Source organism: Brassica oleracea, chromosome C5, assembly GCF_000695525.1.
Source record: "Brassica oleracea var. oleracea cultivar TO1000 chromosome C5, BOL, whole genome shotgun sequence".
NCBI classification, from domain to species: domain Eukaryota; kingdom Viridiplantae; phylum Streptophyta; class Magnoliopsida; order Brassicales; family Brassicaceae; genus Brassica; species Brassica oleracea.
In genome coordinates, this window is record NC_027752.1 from 40,171,766 (window position 1) to 40,187,262 (window position 15,497).

The 15,497-nt window shown below is 35.1% G+C and overlaps 4 protein-coding genes across 5 annotated transcripts in view; 1 reads left to right on the top strand and 3 right to left on the bottom strand.

The window, feature by feature from the left end:
• LOC106294535 (putative disease resistance RPP13-like protein 1) overlaps positions 1 to 667 on the bottom strand; it is a 4,614-nt gene extending 3,947 nt beyond the window's left edge. The window contains exon 1 of one of the 2 annotated variants that reach the window (XM_013730108.1): positions 539 to 667. The gene's annotated coding sequence lies outside the window, so the exon portion shown is untranslated. The remainder of the gene's footprint in view (positions 1 to 538) is intronic. The other variant, XM_013730109.1, reaches the window with a different exon arrangement.
• A 435-nt stretch (positions 668 to 1,102) lies between these two features.
• Positions 1,103 to 5,407, top strand: LOC106294534 (putative disease resistance protein At3g14460). Its single transcript, XM_013730107.1, has one exon. It carries the CDS (start codon positions 1,140 to 1,142, stop codon positions 5,361 to 5,363), a length of 4,224 nt encoding a protein of 1,407 aa, XP_013585561.1. The 5' UTR covers positions 1,103 to 1,139; the 3' UTR covers positions 5,364 to 5,407.
• Positions 5,408 to 5,467: 60 nt separating this feature from the next.
• Positions 5,468 to 8,081, bottom strand: LOC106294537 (polyadenylate-binding protein-interacting protein 9-like). Its single transcript, XM_013730111.1, has 10 exons — positions 7,378 to 8,081; positions 7,122 to 7,232; positions 6,986 to 7,030; positions 6,717 to 6,789; positions 6,504 to 6,616; positions 6,345 to 6,404; positions 6,209 to 6,256; positions 6,035 to 6,103; positions 5,822 to 5,883; positions 5,468 to 5,731 (listed from the first exon to the last, which is right to left on the bottom strand). Exons 1-10 carry the CDS (start codon positions 7,720 to 7,722, stop codon positions 5,671 to 5,673), a joined length of 987 nt encoding a protein of 328 aa, XP_013585565.1. The 5' UTR covers positions 7,723 to 8,081; the 3' UTR covers positions 5,468 to 5,670.
• A 6,745-nt stretch (positions 8,082 to 14,826) lies between these two features.
• On the bottom strand, positions 14,827 to 15,297 carry LOC106292304. Its single transcript, XM_013727901.1, has one exon. The coding sequence runs from the start codon at positions 15,295 to 15,297 to the stop codon at positions 14,827 to 14,829; it is 471 nt and encodes a 156-aa protein (XP_013583355.1).
• Positions 15,298 to 15,497: the final 200 nt, after the last annotated feature.

Genomic DNA, 15,497 nt, shown 5'->3' on the forward strand with positions numbered 1-15,497 from the left:
AACATTTTTTTTTTTTTTTTTTTCAACTACCTATAACAGTTTAATAAATAGGTAAGAGACGACTTCAAATTAAAAAAAAAACTGCATCTTCCCCAAACGAACAAAATATTAAATTCGAGAATGATTCTCTTATGAGCTGGCACGAAACTGTCTTGGTCTACCAACGGAGACAAAGTCAATCTTACAAGGTAACACACACAAATGCAAAACCGTGTTAAATCAACGGATGTACATTTTTGGAGTCTTCGTAAAAGTTTACTTAGGCCTTTAAATGTTTTTGTCTTCTATAGGGTCAAGGCGTGGCGGGTCTACAGTATCCTTCTGGAGCGCTATTGGCTTAAGCACAACCGAGATTAGACATGTAGATCTAAAGGATTAAACTTTTAAACTGTGTTAAACATCACGACTCAAAAGATATTTTATGAGAAAAGTAGTCTTAACTCAAATTTTCTATACCATCTGTCAAATCCTTAACAGATCATTTACATCAATTAGAGAAGATGATAAAATAGATGGTGTAAAATACAAGAAAACTTACGTCTTGTGGTATTTATTGGTTGAACCGAGACATTGGCAGGACCTTTTCTTCCCTGAGCTTTCTTAAGGCTGAATATTATGCAGCCAAACCCTTTTTCGCTTCCTCGTCTGATCTAATTGCCACACATAGCTCCAAAAATCCAAACACAAGGCTGAACAAGAGAAAAAAGGGAGAATAAGAAGACAAAGAAGCGTTAAAATTCTGCTTCACCCTGTGTTTGGAAATAGGGAAGAGGAAAGGAGACAACACAAGAGAAAGATAGAACTCATAGTGCAGGTCAGATTCACCTTATTTCTTTCTTCATGTGTCCTCTTTTTCTTGAATTTAACTCATTGAATGCTCCATGACCCCTGCAAGGAAATTTTAAATAATAGTTTCGAAAATGGAGATGTATTTATAACAGTTCTAGGAAAAATGTCTGTAAACTTATGAATCATAATCTCCAAAATATTGACATTATTATCAATTGCCGCAGGCCAGCTGACGAATTGCATAAAGAACAGCAAGTCAACAAACGCTTTGCTTATTCCAATAATTGGCTTGCGTTTTACCTAAGTAACTTGTCGCATCTCCTTGGCCCCAACAAGTTACGAGTGAAAACATGGCGAGGTCCTATTCATCAAATAGCGCGAACGTGATGATTGAACGGATTAACAATTCTCAAGAATTGGTCGAATTATGCAAAGGAAAGTCCTCCAGTGCATTGCTGAAGAGATTGAAGGTCGCTTTGGCCACTGTCCACCCGGTGATTGCGGACGCTGATCAGAAAGCAGATCATGTCCGAGAAGTAAAACATTGGCTTACAGGACTCACAGATGCTTTCTTCCAGGCAGAGGATGTTCTTGATGAGTTACTAACAGAGGCTTTGAGAAGAAGAGTAGTAGCTGAAGTGGGAGGATTCGGAGGACTATTCCAGAATCTTATGGGTGGTAACGAAGCCAACAAGAATAAGATAGAACGAAAGATGGAAAACGTAGTGAGACTGCTGGAACATCATGTGAGACACATAGAAATTATTGGATTAAAAGAATATAGCGAGACTCGGGAACCACAGTGGAGGCAAGCGTCACGGTCCAGACCTGATGATCTTCCACAAGGCAGAGTGGTTGGGCGAGCAGAAGATAAAGTAGCATTACTCAATTTGCTGCTTTCTGATGATGAAACCGGCATTAGGAGACCAGCTCTGGTTTCCACTGTGGGTATGCCTGGGGTTGGAAAGACAACCTTGACGCAGATAGTTTTCAAGGACGACTGTGTGACCAACCACTTTGATGTTAAAATGTGGATTTCTGTTGGGCTAAACTTTAATGTCTTCACGGTTACAAAAGCCGTTCTGCAGGAGATCACTTCAAGTGCAGTTAATACTGAGGATCTACCTTCACTTCAACTTCAGCTGAAGCAAGAACTATCAGGGAAGAGATTTTTACTCGTTCTGGATGATATTTGGTCTGAAAGTAGCACAGAGTGGGAAAGCTTCAAGGTCGCCTTTACTGATGCAGAGGAAGGAAGCAAGATTGTTATAACCACACGAAGTGAAATTGTCTCCACAGCCGCACAGGCTGACAAAGTCTACCGAGTGAAGCTGATGACCACTGAAGAATGCTGGGAGCTGATCTCTAGATCTGCTTTTGGAAATATCTCAGTCGGTTCTATCAACCAAGAACTTGAAGGTATTGGCAAAAGGATTGCAGAACAATGTAAGGGCTTACCGTTAACTGCAAGAGCCATCGCATCTCATCTCCGGTCAAAGCCAAATCCTGACGACTGGTATGATGTATCAAAGAATTTCTCGACATACACTAACAGCATCCTTCCAGTTCTTAAACTGAGCTTTGACACTCTCCCTCCTGTACTCAAGCGATGTTTTTCCCTCTGCTCAATATTCCCCAAGGGTTATGTTTTCAAAAGAGAGGAGTTGGTGCTTCTATGGATGGCAATAGACCTCTTATACCAGCCAAGGAGCAACAAAAGATTAGAAGAGATTGGTTACGATTACATTGATGATTTAGTTGGTCGATCTTTCTTCCTGAGGTTGGACATCACCATGAAAAGCTTCGTGATGCATGATCTCATGAATGATTTGGCTAAAGCTACTTCAGGAGATTTTTGCTTCAGACGGGAAGATGACAATATTGCGGAGGTGCCAAGCAAAGTTCGACATTTTTCCTTTTCCAGAAGCCAGTGTGATGCTTCCATGGCTTTCAAGTCCATCTCTGGAGCTGAGTTTCTTAGAACCATTCTTCCCTTCAATGTTCCAACCGGTCTTGAATCTCTCCAACTAACAGAGAAAATTTTGAATCCATTGCTCCAGGCATTGAGCAGCCTGAGAATTCTCAGCTTGTCTCATTATCAGATAACTCGCTTGCCTAAATCATTAAAGGGTTTGAAGCAGTTACGGTATCTAGATCTGTCAAGCACCAAAATAAAAGACCTCCCAGAGTTTGTGTGTACACTCTGTAATTTGCAGACACTGTTACTATCAAACTGCCGTTACCTGACTAGCCTGCCAACAAATATAGCCGAACTCATCAACTTGCGCCTCCTCGACCTTGTTGGCACTCCCTTGGTAGAGATGCCGCTAGGAATAAGAAAGCTGAGAAGCTTGCAGAAGTTATCTAATTTTGTTGTAGGAAGGCTGAGCGGAGCCGGACTGCATGAGCTCAAAGAACTTTCTGACCTCCGAGGGACTCTTCGCATCTCTGAGCTACAAAATGTGGCCTTTGCCTCAGAAGCAAAAGACGCTGGTTTGAAAAGGAAGCAATTGCTTGATGGGTTAATACTGAAGTGGACTGTGAAAGCTTCTAGCTTCGCCCCTGGTAGTCTTAGTACATTGTCTTGTGACCAGAAAGAGGTCCTGAAGATGCTAGAACCTAACCCAAACTTGAAAACGTTCTGCATTGAGTCTTATCAGGGTTCAGAATTTCCTAAATGGTTGGGTGATTCTTCATTCAATAGTATTGCATCTGTCACTCTCAGTAGCTGCAACCTCTGCATATCACTACCTCCACTGGGGCAGTTGCCTTCACTCAAGTACCTCAGTATTGAGAAATTTAACATTCTGCTGAAGGTTGGTCTAGACTTCTTCTTCGGTGAGAACACCTCTTCTAGCTTTGTACCGTTTCAATCCTTGCAAACTCTGAAATTCTATGCGATGCCGAGATGGGAAGAATGGACTTGTCCAGAACTAGAAGATGGGATCTTTCCTTGTCTCCAGAAACTAATGATAGAAAAATGCCCCCGCTTAATGAAAAAATTTCCAGAAGGACTCCCTTCTTCAACTGAAGTCGCCATCTCTGATTGCCCCCTAAGAGCAGTTGGTGAAGGAGAAGGTTCCTCCCCAGGGAATATGAGCATAATGGAACCACCACCTTCGCTTGCAGAGAGTCCAACGTTGGAAAATCCAAGTTCTCAATCAGATATAGGTACAAGTAGTCAGAGTAATAATGACACTGAAGTAACTTCAACATCAAGCATGTCTTCTTTGCCAAAGAACCATCCACTATCAGAAGAGATGGACCAGTATATAACTCAACTTGAAAGCTCGCATCAGCATATTGAAGAACCTGCTGTGATATCTGCAAGGTTCTCAGAACTCATCTCCTCCGCTGATCTCAGCTCCATACTGTCACAATCACCACTTCGTCCAGATCTCAAAAATAGAGGCTTTGATCACCCTGGAAGTAGTAGCAACCAGAGCCAGCAACCTAGAACGCCGGTTGCTCCAAGTGGACAGTCTAGTGACAACGGCATACCCGTGCCTTCGCAATCCAATGATGAAACAGACATGGAATACTTAAAAGTGACAGATATCTCTCACCTGATGGAGCTTCCCCAGAACCTGCAGTCCCTCCACATCGACACCTGCGACGGCCTAACTTGTTTACCGGAAAGCCTCTCCGAAAGCCAACCAAATCTCCACGAGCTCCTCATCATTGCCTGTCACTCACTAGAATCCTTCCCTCCAACCACATTAAAAACCCTATACATAAGAGACTGCAAGAAACTCAACTTCCAAGAAACCTTACAGCCAACGCGAAGCTACTCACAGCTAGAGCACCTCTTCATCGAAACCAGCTGCAGCAACAACCTCATCACCTTCCCTCTATCTCTCTTCCCGAAGCTCAAATCCCTCTCGATCACAGCCTGCGAAAGCTTCAGAACCTTCTCCATCCACGCCGGACTCGGAGACGACCGAATCGCACTCAAATCCCTAGAAATCAGAGATTGCCCAAACCTAACAACCTTCCCACCCGGAGGCCTCCCAACGCCGAAGCTCTCTTCGATCCTCCTCTCAAACTGCGAGAACCTCCGAGCGTTACCGGAGAAGCTCTTCGGCCTCACGTCTCTCCAATCGCTCTTCGTAATCAAATGCCCAAAGCTCGAGACGATCCCCGGCGGAGGCTTCCCGAGCAATCTCCGAACTCTCTGCATCAACCTATGCCCCAAGCTGACGCCTCGGATCGAATGGGGGTTGCGAGATTTGGAGAATCTTCGGAATCTCGAGATCGAAGGAGGTAACGAAGACATCGAATCGTTTCCCGACGAAGGATTGCTGCCGAGAGGGATATTTTCTCTGAGGATAAGCCGATTCGAGAATCTCAGTACGTTGAATCGGTTAGGGTTTCGAGATACGAAGGGCTTGGAGACGATGGAGATCGACGGCTGTGATAAGCTAAGGATATCGATGGAGGAGGATCTCCCTCCTTCCTTGTCTTGTTTGCGGATAAGCTCTTGTTCGTTGTTGAGTGAGAAACTTGCTGAGCAAGGAACAGAGTGCGTCTTTAGTATTCCGTATGTGGAAATCGACGGCGAGATCTTCTCTTGAGGAAATGTTTTGTATGTAAAAAATTAGATACTAGTGACCTAACTTGATGCGCACGACGTGTGAAAATAAAAGAACTTTTAAAAGAAAATGCTCCAAAAGACAGATGATGAAATACAGAGAAGTATCTCAGAACCTAACAAGAACTCCAAATTCAGAAGCAGGACCATAGTGTTTCCAGCTACTAGCATAACCGGAGATAACAGTTCTAAAACGTAAAAGATAACTAAAGAAATAAAGTAACTGAAGGGAACAAAAAGTTTGCAATCATCTCTCTTCTGGAAAGCCAGCAAGCTAGTCAGGTGTCTCTCTAGTTTGTGGATTGTGGTCGAGTGATTCGTGGCCTTACTGGTGTCTTTGACGGACTTACCCTGAAAATATAAAAGAAAATAGAGTCAAATATTGATCCAACTGAGATATTTATTTAAAATAAATAAATAAAGATTTTTAAGAGTTGTTACCTTATGGGTTGGGATCCAACAACCATCCCGCTGCAATTGAGTGCCCTAGTTGCACTATCCGCCTGTTCGTTTGAAAATAAAACAAATTATGTTTCTGAAGTTGCATGTGAATACAAGTTTAAGCATGTCAAATTATATAGGGAATGGACTTGCAATGAAATAAGCCACACGCATGAAGAAAATTTACCCTTGGTGGATAGTTAAAGAACTTACCAGAGCAAACTCAACAAAAGCAATGCGAGTTGAATGCAGTTGATCCCCAAGAAGCCTTAGACGAGTTACCTGCATATATTTGGAAAATTTTCAGGTCATTTTAACAACTTATAAAGAGAGAGAGAGAGAGACAGAGAGGACGAAAGATCAGGCAGGTCTAGTTTCTGTTCTGACCTCACCACATGCTGACTCAAAGAAGTTTCTCATGTCAGCTTGAGAAACCTGCAGTTTTAAAAAATATATATATATATTAAACCAGGAAATACTAGAAATAAAAACATGTTTTTCACAAAATTGTCAGCATTTTCACCTTTTTATCAATGTTTGTGCAATAAATTGTCCTTGAACACATCTCCCTTTCATCTTCAGACTGCATCAAACACCAAACATAGTAGATATCAAAGTAAATCCAAAACTGGAAACTGAAACCAAATTTGAAGTAATGGAACATGTACGTGTGCTTAATTACCCTAGGAAGAAATGTGGGATTCACTGGAAGAATAGCAGTTTTGGAGGGTAAGACCCTCACAGGGTAGTACCCGAGCATCGTTCCACCAAGGCTTAAAGCTTCATGTGCGCCCTCTGCGGAAACAATTTTACAATGTAAGTGGTTACAGTAGGATAAAGAGTGACATGGAAACCTTTTGTTATAGCACTTCAACATTCTAGAAGCCAAACTTACGGTCATCAGCAAACTCCACAAACGCAAATCGAAGAACTGAATGTGGATCCCCACAAATTCGACAGTCAACAACCTTCACAAAAGAAGAACTCACTTAGTTAATTCACATACAATCACAAAACGTTATTTGCAGTAATATTTAGCAAACCACAGATAAGCTTTTAAATTATATAGACTCAAAAACTTTGTCTAAATCAATCACATTGTCCAAAAACCACAAAGGGGTAAAAGATATAACAAGCATTTAAAGCTTAAGGGATCATTCTTACTTGTCCACAGTTACTAAACAAAGCAGCAAGACCCTCCTCAGTCACCTAAATCACAAACCAGCTTTACGTTACACTGTTACAAATTAACTCGAATTCTTTGTATAACCATCGGAAGACAATTTAAAAGGAAACTTACACTCTGGTCAATGTCAGAAACATACACTGTTCTTCTAATACTATCCTCTCTCTGAGCTTTTGAAATTCTTCCAGTCAACCTCTTCCTCCCTTGGCTATAATTATTTCTTTTCTGTAATCACAAAAACAGAACATAAAAATATTTACACAAAACAAATCTCTTCAGCCAAAGTTTACAGATTTACAACAAAAAAAAGTCATCAGATCAATCTAGATTATCCAATCATTAAAAAAAAAAAGAAGGTGTCAGATTATACCTTCCTGTTATTGTCATCCTTCTTTTCATCAGAATCAAATTCTTCACCAGATTGCTTCGTAGCTGTCGGTAAATCATCATCAATACCTTTTGTAGTTTCACCGTTCTTCTTGGTAGGACTGTAGTAAGAGGGAAAAAACTCCTTAGCCAAAGGATTCAGTTTCTTGAACATAGCCACCAGCTTCTGCATATCTAACTCGGATTCAGGTTTGAGCTCGGACTCGGTCTCGTGTGAGGTCATCTCAGTTTTTTCATCGATGATCGTTTCAGCATCTTTCTTGATACAAATCTCATGAACGTCTTTGACAACAACGTCAGTAGTGGGATCCTCAGTGATGGCAGCCATTGGATCAAATTACCAGAGAACAGAACTGCCAAAAACTTCTCCTTAAAAATAAAAATCAACACTTTAACAGAAAATGATGAGCAAAATTCAAAAATGTTACTATTAATTGAAACCCATTTTAAGAAACTCCACCAAATTAACGTAAGCAAACACAAGAGTGCATGATCTCGTAGATATTATATGAATCAGAAGGTAAAATGTACTAATCAGGTTATTGGGAAATCGAGTTTGGTAATACAGAAATCTTTCTCTGTTGTGTGGTTATGGCAATGAGCAAAGGGAGGAGATGGGAAGTAAAAAAGAAAAGAATGATGAGACTTTTTTTGCTTCCGTTTTGGCCGCTCTCTGTTTTGGCCTTTTCTACGTGTTACAAAGATGCTAAATTTCATAAATGCTTATTTTTTATTTCTTGTGAGGACTCATATTTTAATTGTCTTTGCAGCCCTGTATTTTCTTTTTCTTTGTAAAAAGTTCTTTTAGTTTATAATTCTCTCAAATTTCGACGTAATTCGAGTCAATTTAAATTGATATTTTATTGTGTAAGGGAATCATATAAAGTGACGAAATGGACCACCTGCTTTTATTTTTATTCCATTTTCTGATTATATTCTTCTTCTTTATTTTTTTTATAGTTCTATTCTGTTGTTCCACATTTTTGCTTTTTTAAAACCTTTTTTTTTGTGTCGTAGACTTGTTAAATAACTAATAAGTCCGTTGCTTGCTACTACTGCTGCATAAATCTTTGAGTTTGTTAGGATGTCATCTTCTCTTTTGTATAAGTTTCGTGTCTCGTCACCCTCTCCAGTATTTTTAAAATTAATTTATATGTTTAATTGTGAAGAATATAAGAAAATATCTACTATTCAGCAACAGAATCCACCGTCTTCGTGGGTGAGTTTATAAATGTTTATGTAGTTTAAAATTCCATGATTTTTCTTTAACAAAAGAGAAAGAAAAAAACTTCGTGGTGAGTTTGTAAAACTTGTAGTCTACATTTGCCGACAAGAGATAAAATTTGTCATAATTATTAAAAATACAATATTTTTTTGTTTGTAAAACGTGTTGTATAAACAATGTTATCATGTTTGTTTGACTGCGCAAAGATATGTTATTACAACTTTACAAATAATAAATGGTTATAACGAGACACTATTAAATTAGTTTAAGAAATAAAATGGCAGGTCAAATTTGATACGGATTCAACTTGTATTTCAGTATTTTATGATTGAAAACATTTAGCACGTTTTCCCCCGGTTGCGAACAATCGACTCGACATGTCATAACTCACAACAGTAGTAGGATCGTCCTTCAAAGATACGCGCTTTGTGCGAGCCTGACTCTACCCATTTCCGGCACTTCCAACGTTTCAAGCCCATTTAGACCCATCGGTGTTTCTCCGAAACTCAATATGACTAAAGTCGAACAAGGAACTTACTATTTATGTAGGATTTTAATAGTTGGGCCTAACGATATGTACATGGGTCATTTCCCACAACAATGTCGTGTTGTCGATTAACAACTTAAAGTATTGTCACCGGTTGCTGCGGGGTTACATTGCTAATGCAAAAATGACACCACGATAAGCAAACAACTATGATTTATTAAAACCTTCTAAACAATCTATTGCAAGATTTGTTTATCATCTTTACACAACATGTTAACACTCTAACAACTGCTACTGAAATATTCTAAATCTATCTAAACTTGTATCTCCATCGTTAGTTCTTTAGCATTTGCTCAACACGATCCAAGAACACATCTAAGAGATTTCACCATTCCTCTATAATAATAGCCAGTGTCTTATGGAATACACACGACATCATATCTCTTTTATAGTGATTTCCATGTTCCCAAAACCATTTGTCCAAGGAAAATGAATATGGACAACTTCCATATCGATAAGTACATTTTCATTTTCTTGGAATTGTACTTATTCCTCAAGTCATAAATTTGCTCTTTAAGTTTACTTCTTGCATTTTCTCAACGGTATAAACTTGCTCCTCAAGTTTCTTCCACGCCAGCTCAACATCTTGCATCCACATTGTCTCTACCACTCTGCATGCCTCCTGGTTCACTCTCTGGCGCACACTGCATCAGCAACTACTTCAGCGACTTCGTCAAGACATAAATGCCAAGTTTATCCTTCTTCAACGACATCATCTTGCATATACATGGTAACCCACCACTCTGCATGCCTCTTGTATTAACGACTAATGCATCTAACATCAGTGACTTCGTCGTCGAGTTAGTCACGGAAGACTATTAACATCTATAAGCTCCATTTGCATCTTCATATATTACAGGGCGGAAAGGGATTAGATCACGAAAATTCTTAAACGATGAGTTATTTATCAGTGAAAAGGAAAATAAAAAATGATGCCCGAAGCAAAGCGAACCAAACAAACTTGTTTCTCTTTAACTAAATTTATTTTTATCAACGATGAATGATGTTCACTCACGTGTAATAGTATACTACGTATACAAATATATAATCATATTCCGCCCAGGCACCGGTCTTTAGAAAATGAAAATAGATTCCCGAATTATGTGAAGAGTTCTGGAAGTAATTTGAATTGAGTTCTTTTACCCTATCTCTTTGCAAATCAAGTTTATAAGAAACTTCCTTCAACACTTCTGTTCTATGAAAGCATACTTTTATAAAGAAGTTTTGACTAGAAATGGTAGGAGAAACTTACATGTATGCTGAAGATGCAGAATATATTAACGTGGCCAATCATTTTCATTAATGGGAATTTGATCCTATAGCAAAAAAAAAAAAAAAACTATATTTCACCAACTAACCATATCATCTTTTCTTTCCCCTTTTCTCTTCTTATCTCTTTCTACCCTTTTACTCATTTTATTCCCGAAAGTAAGATTTTCTAAAGTGTTCACGCTTATTAAGAATTCAATAAATATTTATAATTTAATTTTTCTTTTACTTTATTATACACTTTCCAATAACTTTTCACCAATAAAATTTAATCAATTCAAATATTTTCATTTAATGTTTCTTAAAAGTATAAAAAAATACTTTAAATATTTAGAAAATCTATCTTTGTCGAACAAGTTAAAAATCTAAAACATCTTACTTTCGGAAACGGAGGGAGTATTAAAAATTTAATATTTTTTCCAATATGATCATTTATCAAATTAACCCTTTCATTAATTACATATTTACATGTGTTTTCTTCTAAAAAGTACATGAAGAGTTAACATCAAACCGTTTTTCAGTAAATTTAACTGCTACACCAAACTTCAAACTCTTAATGGAATTAATCCGCAAAAACAGTAAGAATGTTTATATAACAATTGTAAAGAAGAATAAATATTGTGTTACTATAAAAATTAGGTAAGCCCTTGCGATGTCGCACGAAAACTCATTTTATAAAAATAAATATTGTCATATTGCAATAGAAAACTTAATAAGTGTATCGAAAATTATTTAAATTATATTCATTCGTCTTTTAAGTCTTTAAAGTATTTAAATTGTTTATTTCCAGGTTGTTTTGTATCAAATATTTCATAATTAATATATATTAATTTTCATTTGTATCGTTTGCAAAAGGTGTGAACAAAGAATTATGATTGTTCAAACATAACTCCATCATCTTCAATTTTTATGTTTTACAATATGTTAATATATGAACATATTTTAAATATTTTAAATATGTTTTTGTCAATGAGTCTAAAACATATTTCAGTTAATTTAATCAAAAAGAAAAGATACACCCAAATAAACAGATTAATTTTTATCTGAAATATAATAAAAAGTTAAAAAAATAACATTTTAAAAGGATACACTTTTACAACATTTTTAAAGGATGCATCTTTTCAACAGAAAAAAAAAATCCTTGAATAATCAAAATGCATCTTTTGCTTGTCAAATAAAATAAATTTTGATTGAATAGAGTTAAATTGATAATTATAAAAATAAATACTCATAACCTATTTAATTGTTACATGAAAGATACACCGCAACTAAAAGAATATAAAAAAATGCTGACAAAAATAATATAACCAATTGGTTAAGGCACACACATTAAAATTTTGTGCATGTTTTAAGTTATTATCGTGAACTCATTTTACTTTAAAAATATTTGCGACTTTGTATAATCCATAATTTTATATAAAGTATCTTATTTTTGTTTTCAAAGACGTTGTATCACAAAAGAGTAAGAAAAACATATCCATAAGCTTTCCATAGATTTTGTATAATATAAGTAAAAGTGAGAAAATAGCCAAAAACATTCTAATAAAAATATTTTAAATGAAAAAGACACATAAAAACATATCATTATTTTTTATGATCGTTTTACAATGAATTTTTCCTTTTTCTTTTCTGGTATATTTGCGATTGTTGTGATTTTTCAATGTCTACAACTTTTTATATAGAGGATTAAGAGTTGTAATGATTGGTTAACACCAAAAGTTGCAGTGATTTATCACCAAAAGAATACAATCACCAAAAATTACAATGGTTCATCACTAAAAATTACATCCACCAGCAATATCAATGTTTCATTTAAGAAGTTGTAACTATCAACCAAACAATTTCAATCATTCACTTAAGTGGTTGCAAGAATTCACTTAAATCGCTAATAATCCTCTCCAATTTACGTGTAATAGTGATTTACTAAATAAATAGCACATATAACAAACTGATATAAAAAAAATTAACCATACAATTATTAAGATGAAAAGACATATGAAAAATCACATTATTACAATGATAAGACATATTTTAGATATGAAATTCTTATGTTGAGAAAACACATTGTACGATGATAAAATTTATACATATATAAAACATAAAACAAATTACCAATCGCTTGAATACCAAAATAATTTTTATAATAAACATAACCATCTTAGACAGTGTATAACTCCTAAAAACCTACACAATCTGTAGGATAATCATATATACTCCCTATGTATCAATATAAATGGTTTTTAAGGTTTTTGCACATAGATTAAGAAAATACAATTTTTTATACAATTTACCTTCGTTAAATAAAAATATCATTAAATGAAACTAATTTAACCAATTAAAAAAGACAGTATTTTGTAATTAGTCACAAAATTCAAATGCCATTAAATTATATCTAGAATAATGAGAACATCAATTATTTTGCAACAAAATGTTTTTCTTTAAACATCGCTTAAAGTTATACGGAGGAAGTATATATTTACTATTTAGACATTGGAAACTCCTAAAAACCTATTCTTTTAAGGATAAAAAGACACATCATTAGGAAAAGAGTTATTCTAAGAAATTTTAAATAAACCTCTTGCAAAATTATAATTTTTATAATGAAAATACACATTTTAAATAATTTCACACTCTCTCAAAAATAGGAGCGAGTCTAGAGATAATTTATATTGACTACATTAAGAACTTTCTATAATTATATATTAAATCATGTGATTTGATGACAAAAAAAAAAATTCATGTGATTTATCTTAGAAAAAGTGTTCTCTACATAGATCACTCTACTGCTTAAAAACTATTGAATTTTAAGATAAAATGACACATCTAAAAATATACATTTTAACATTTTCTTGTTAACAAATGCAATTATTAGAATAAAAAACACATTCTTAGACATTTAAAATTTTTTAAAAATTGATATAATTATTAAAATGAAAAGACTTGTTGTGAAGATAAAATCATGCATACTTATATATTTTTGATAACTTTTTAAAATAAATACAACTTTTAAGATGAAAAACACAATTTAAAGATGAAAAGGGCATAACCTTTAACATTTTTTTGAATTACATTATTTTCTTAAGGATATTTTGCTAGCCAAACATGAATGACCCTTCCTGTAATTCTTTGTTGGCAATATTTCATTTGAGTATCTTCTAAGTATTTGTAACCATGTAAATTTTTTCTTTTCACCATTTTTATAAAATTGTGATATATTTACTATATAAACTCATGGACATGAAATATTTTTAGTTTTTCAAAATTATATATATGAATCTTCATGCATTTTCAGATTATAGGTATATATTTTAAATAGTATCTTTACATTATATTTTTAAGAAACATGACATCATTTAAAAAAACTCTAATTATAGAAAAAAATATGTATAACATATATTAACATTTTTTTATAAGAACAACTAATACATGATTCTTTACATTAATTGAGAATTCAAATATATTCAAACCTATATATGAATAGTTATGTTTTCAGATAATAGGTAGTTATTGTAAAAAGAGACACCATTACAAAAACACTCTAATTATAGAAAGACACTTATAACATATATTAACAGTTTGTTTTAAAAAAAAACTAATATGTTTTTTACAATGGAAGATACAATATAATTTGATAGACACATCATTACAAAAAAAAACACTCTAATTATAGAAAGACACTTATAACATACATTAACAACTTTTAAAAAAATAATATGTTTTTTACGATGAAAAACGTAACTTTTTACATTAATTGAGATTTTAAATATATATTTTAAGATGAGAAGACATATCTAAATATTTTTAAGAAGACATATCTAAACAGTTTTCCTCAACAATTTTCAGTAGTTACATAATTTTTTAGTAGTTTATAAAAACACAACCTTTCATCAATTATTTTTTAAAATAGTTACATAATTGAAAAGGTATAGCTTTTCAACATTAATTAGAATTTCTAATATTAATAGATGAGTGTGGTGCTGCTCGATTTTAAAACAGCATAATATAAGTTGACGAAAGAATATCAAATGACTTTTACTGATAAAGTTGTGAAGATTTTGATCAGCAAATACAAAAGAACATTCTAAAATGCTAATGATAATGTACTATTGGTTCTATTTTGATGAGGACATTCCTTGTTAATTCAAACCAAACCTTAAATATAATCATAGTATATTCCACTGGTAATATGTAAACACCTTTTCTTTTTCGATTGGGATATGATCTGTTACCTGTACCAAAGACTAATTAATTTTCTTAGAAGATATTATCGAGAAATAGTGCACTTTCAAATTTTAAATAAGGTTTAAAACATGGTCCATATAATCTAGATAAATAAATAATAACTTAGTTTCTGTTTTTTTTTTTTGTAAATCAAAATTTCATTAAAAAAATTAAGGCTGGTCCAAAGCCCAAAGGGCTTGTTTTGCCAATTCATCGGCCCTAACATTTTCGGATCGAGAGATGAAATGAAAAGAAACAGACTTGAATGCGTTTGAAAGAAAGTAGAGATCGCTAATAGCTCCGAAGATCTCGGTCTTCATCTCCCTTTTGTTGATTGTCTTGATGAGGATCTGAGAATCCGAAAGGATTGAGATGTGTTCGAGACCACTGGAGAGGGCAAAGGTCATGGCTTTGAGGACAGCCAAGGTTTCCGCCATGAGGGGCGGGGAGACGAAGGTCATACTCGCTGCATGTTGTGATGTCGAAGCCAGATCATCAACGATCCAACCAAATCCTGCATTACCTGTTGAGGAATTCCACGCTGCATCTGTGGATATGAAGTATAGATTGGGCCTTCTAGGGTTTGGTTCGACCCTGATCACAGGCTTCGGTTGAGAGGTAGTTGTTGTTGGTTGAGCCATCACCCATTCTCGGGCTTCAGAGATCGCTTTCAAGATCGTTTCTTCGGGAGAAGAGCTTCGCTTCTCGAAGATAAGTTGATTCCTTGAGCGCCAGAGAGACCAACAGATCCAGGCTGCTAAAGATCCCGCTTTAATTCCTACTGGTTAGCTTCCTAACCTTTCCCCATCCTTCTTGTACTGAGGTGAAGTTCTGGGGGGGG

Bases quoted from the DNA above. Each gene is read 5' to 3' on its own strand.
- LOC106292304 (XM_013727901.1), bottom strand. From the start codon at position 15,297: ATGGCTCAACCAACAACAACTACCTCTCAACCGAAGCCTGTGATCAGG.
- LOC106294534 (XM_013730107.1), top strand. From the start codon at position 1,140: ATGGCGAGGTCCTATTCATCAAATAGCGCGAACGTGATGATTGAACGG.
- LOC106294537 (XM_013730111.1), bottom strand. From the start codon at position 7,722: ATGGCTGCCATCACTGAGGATCCCACTACTGACGTTGTTGTCAAAGAC. The intron at 6,617-6,716 runs GTAAGTTTGGCT...TTGTTTCCGCAG, and splicing joins TGTGGAGTTTGCTGATGACC to AGGGCGCACATGAAGCTTTA. The intron at 5,884-6,034 runs GTAAGTTCTTTA...TCAAACGAACAG, and splicing joins CTTTTGTTGAGTTTGCTCTG to GCGGATAGTGCAACTAGGGC.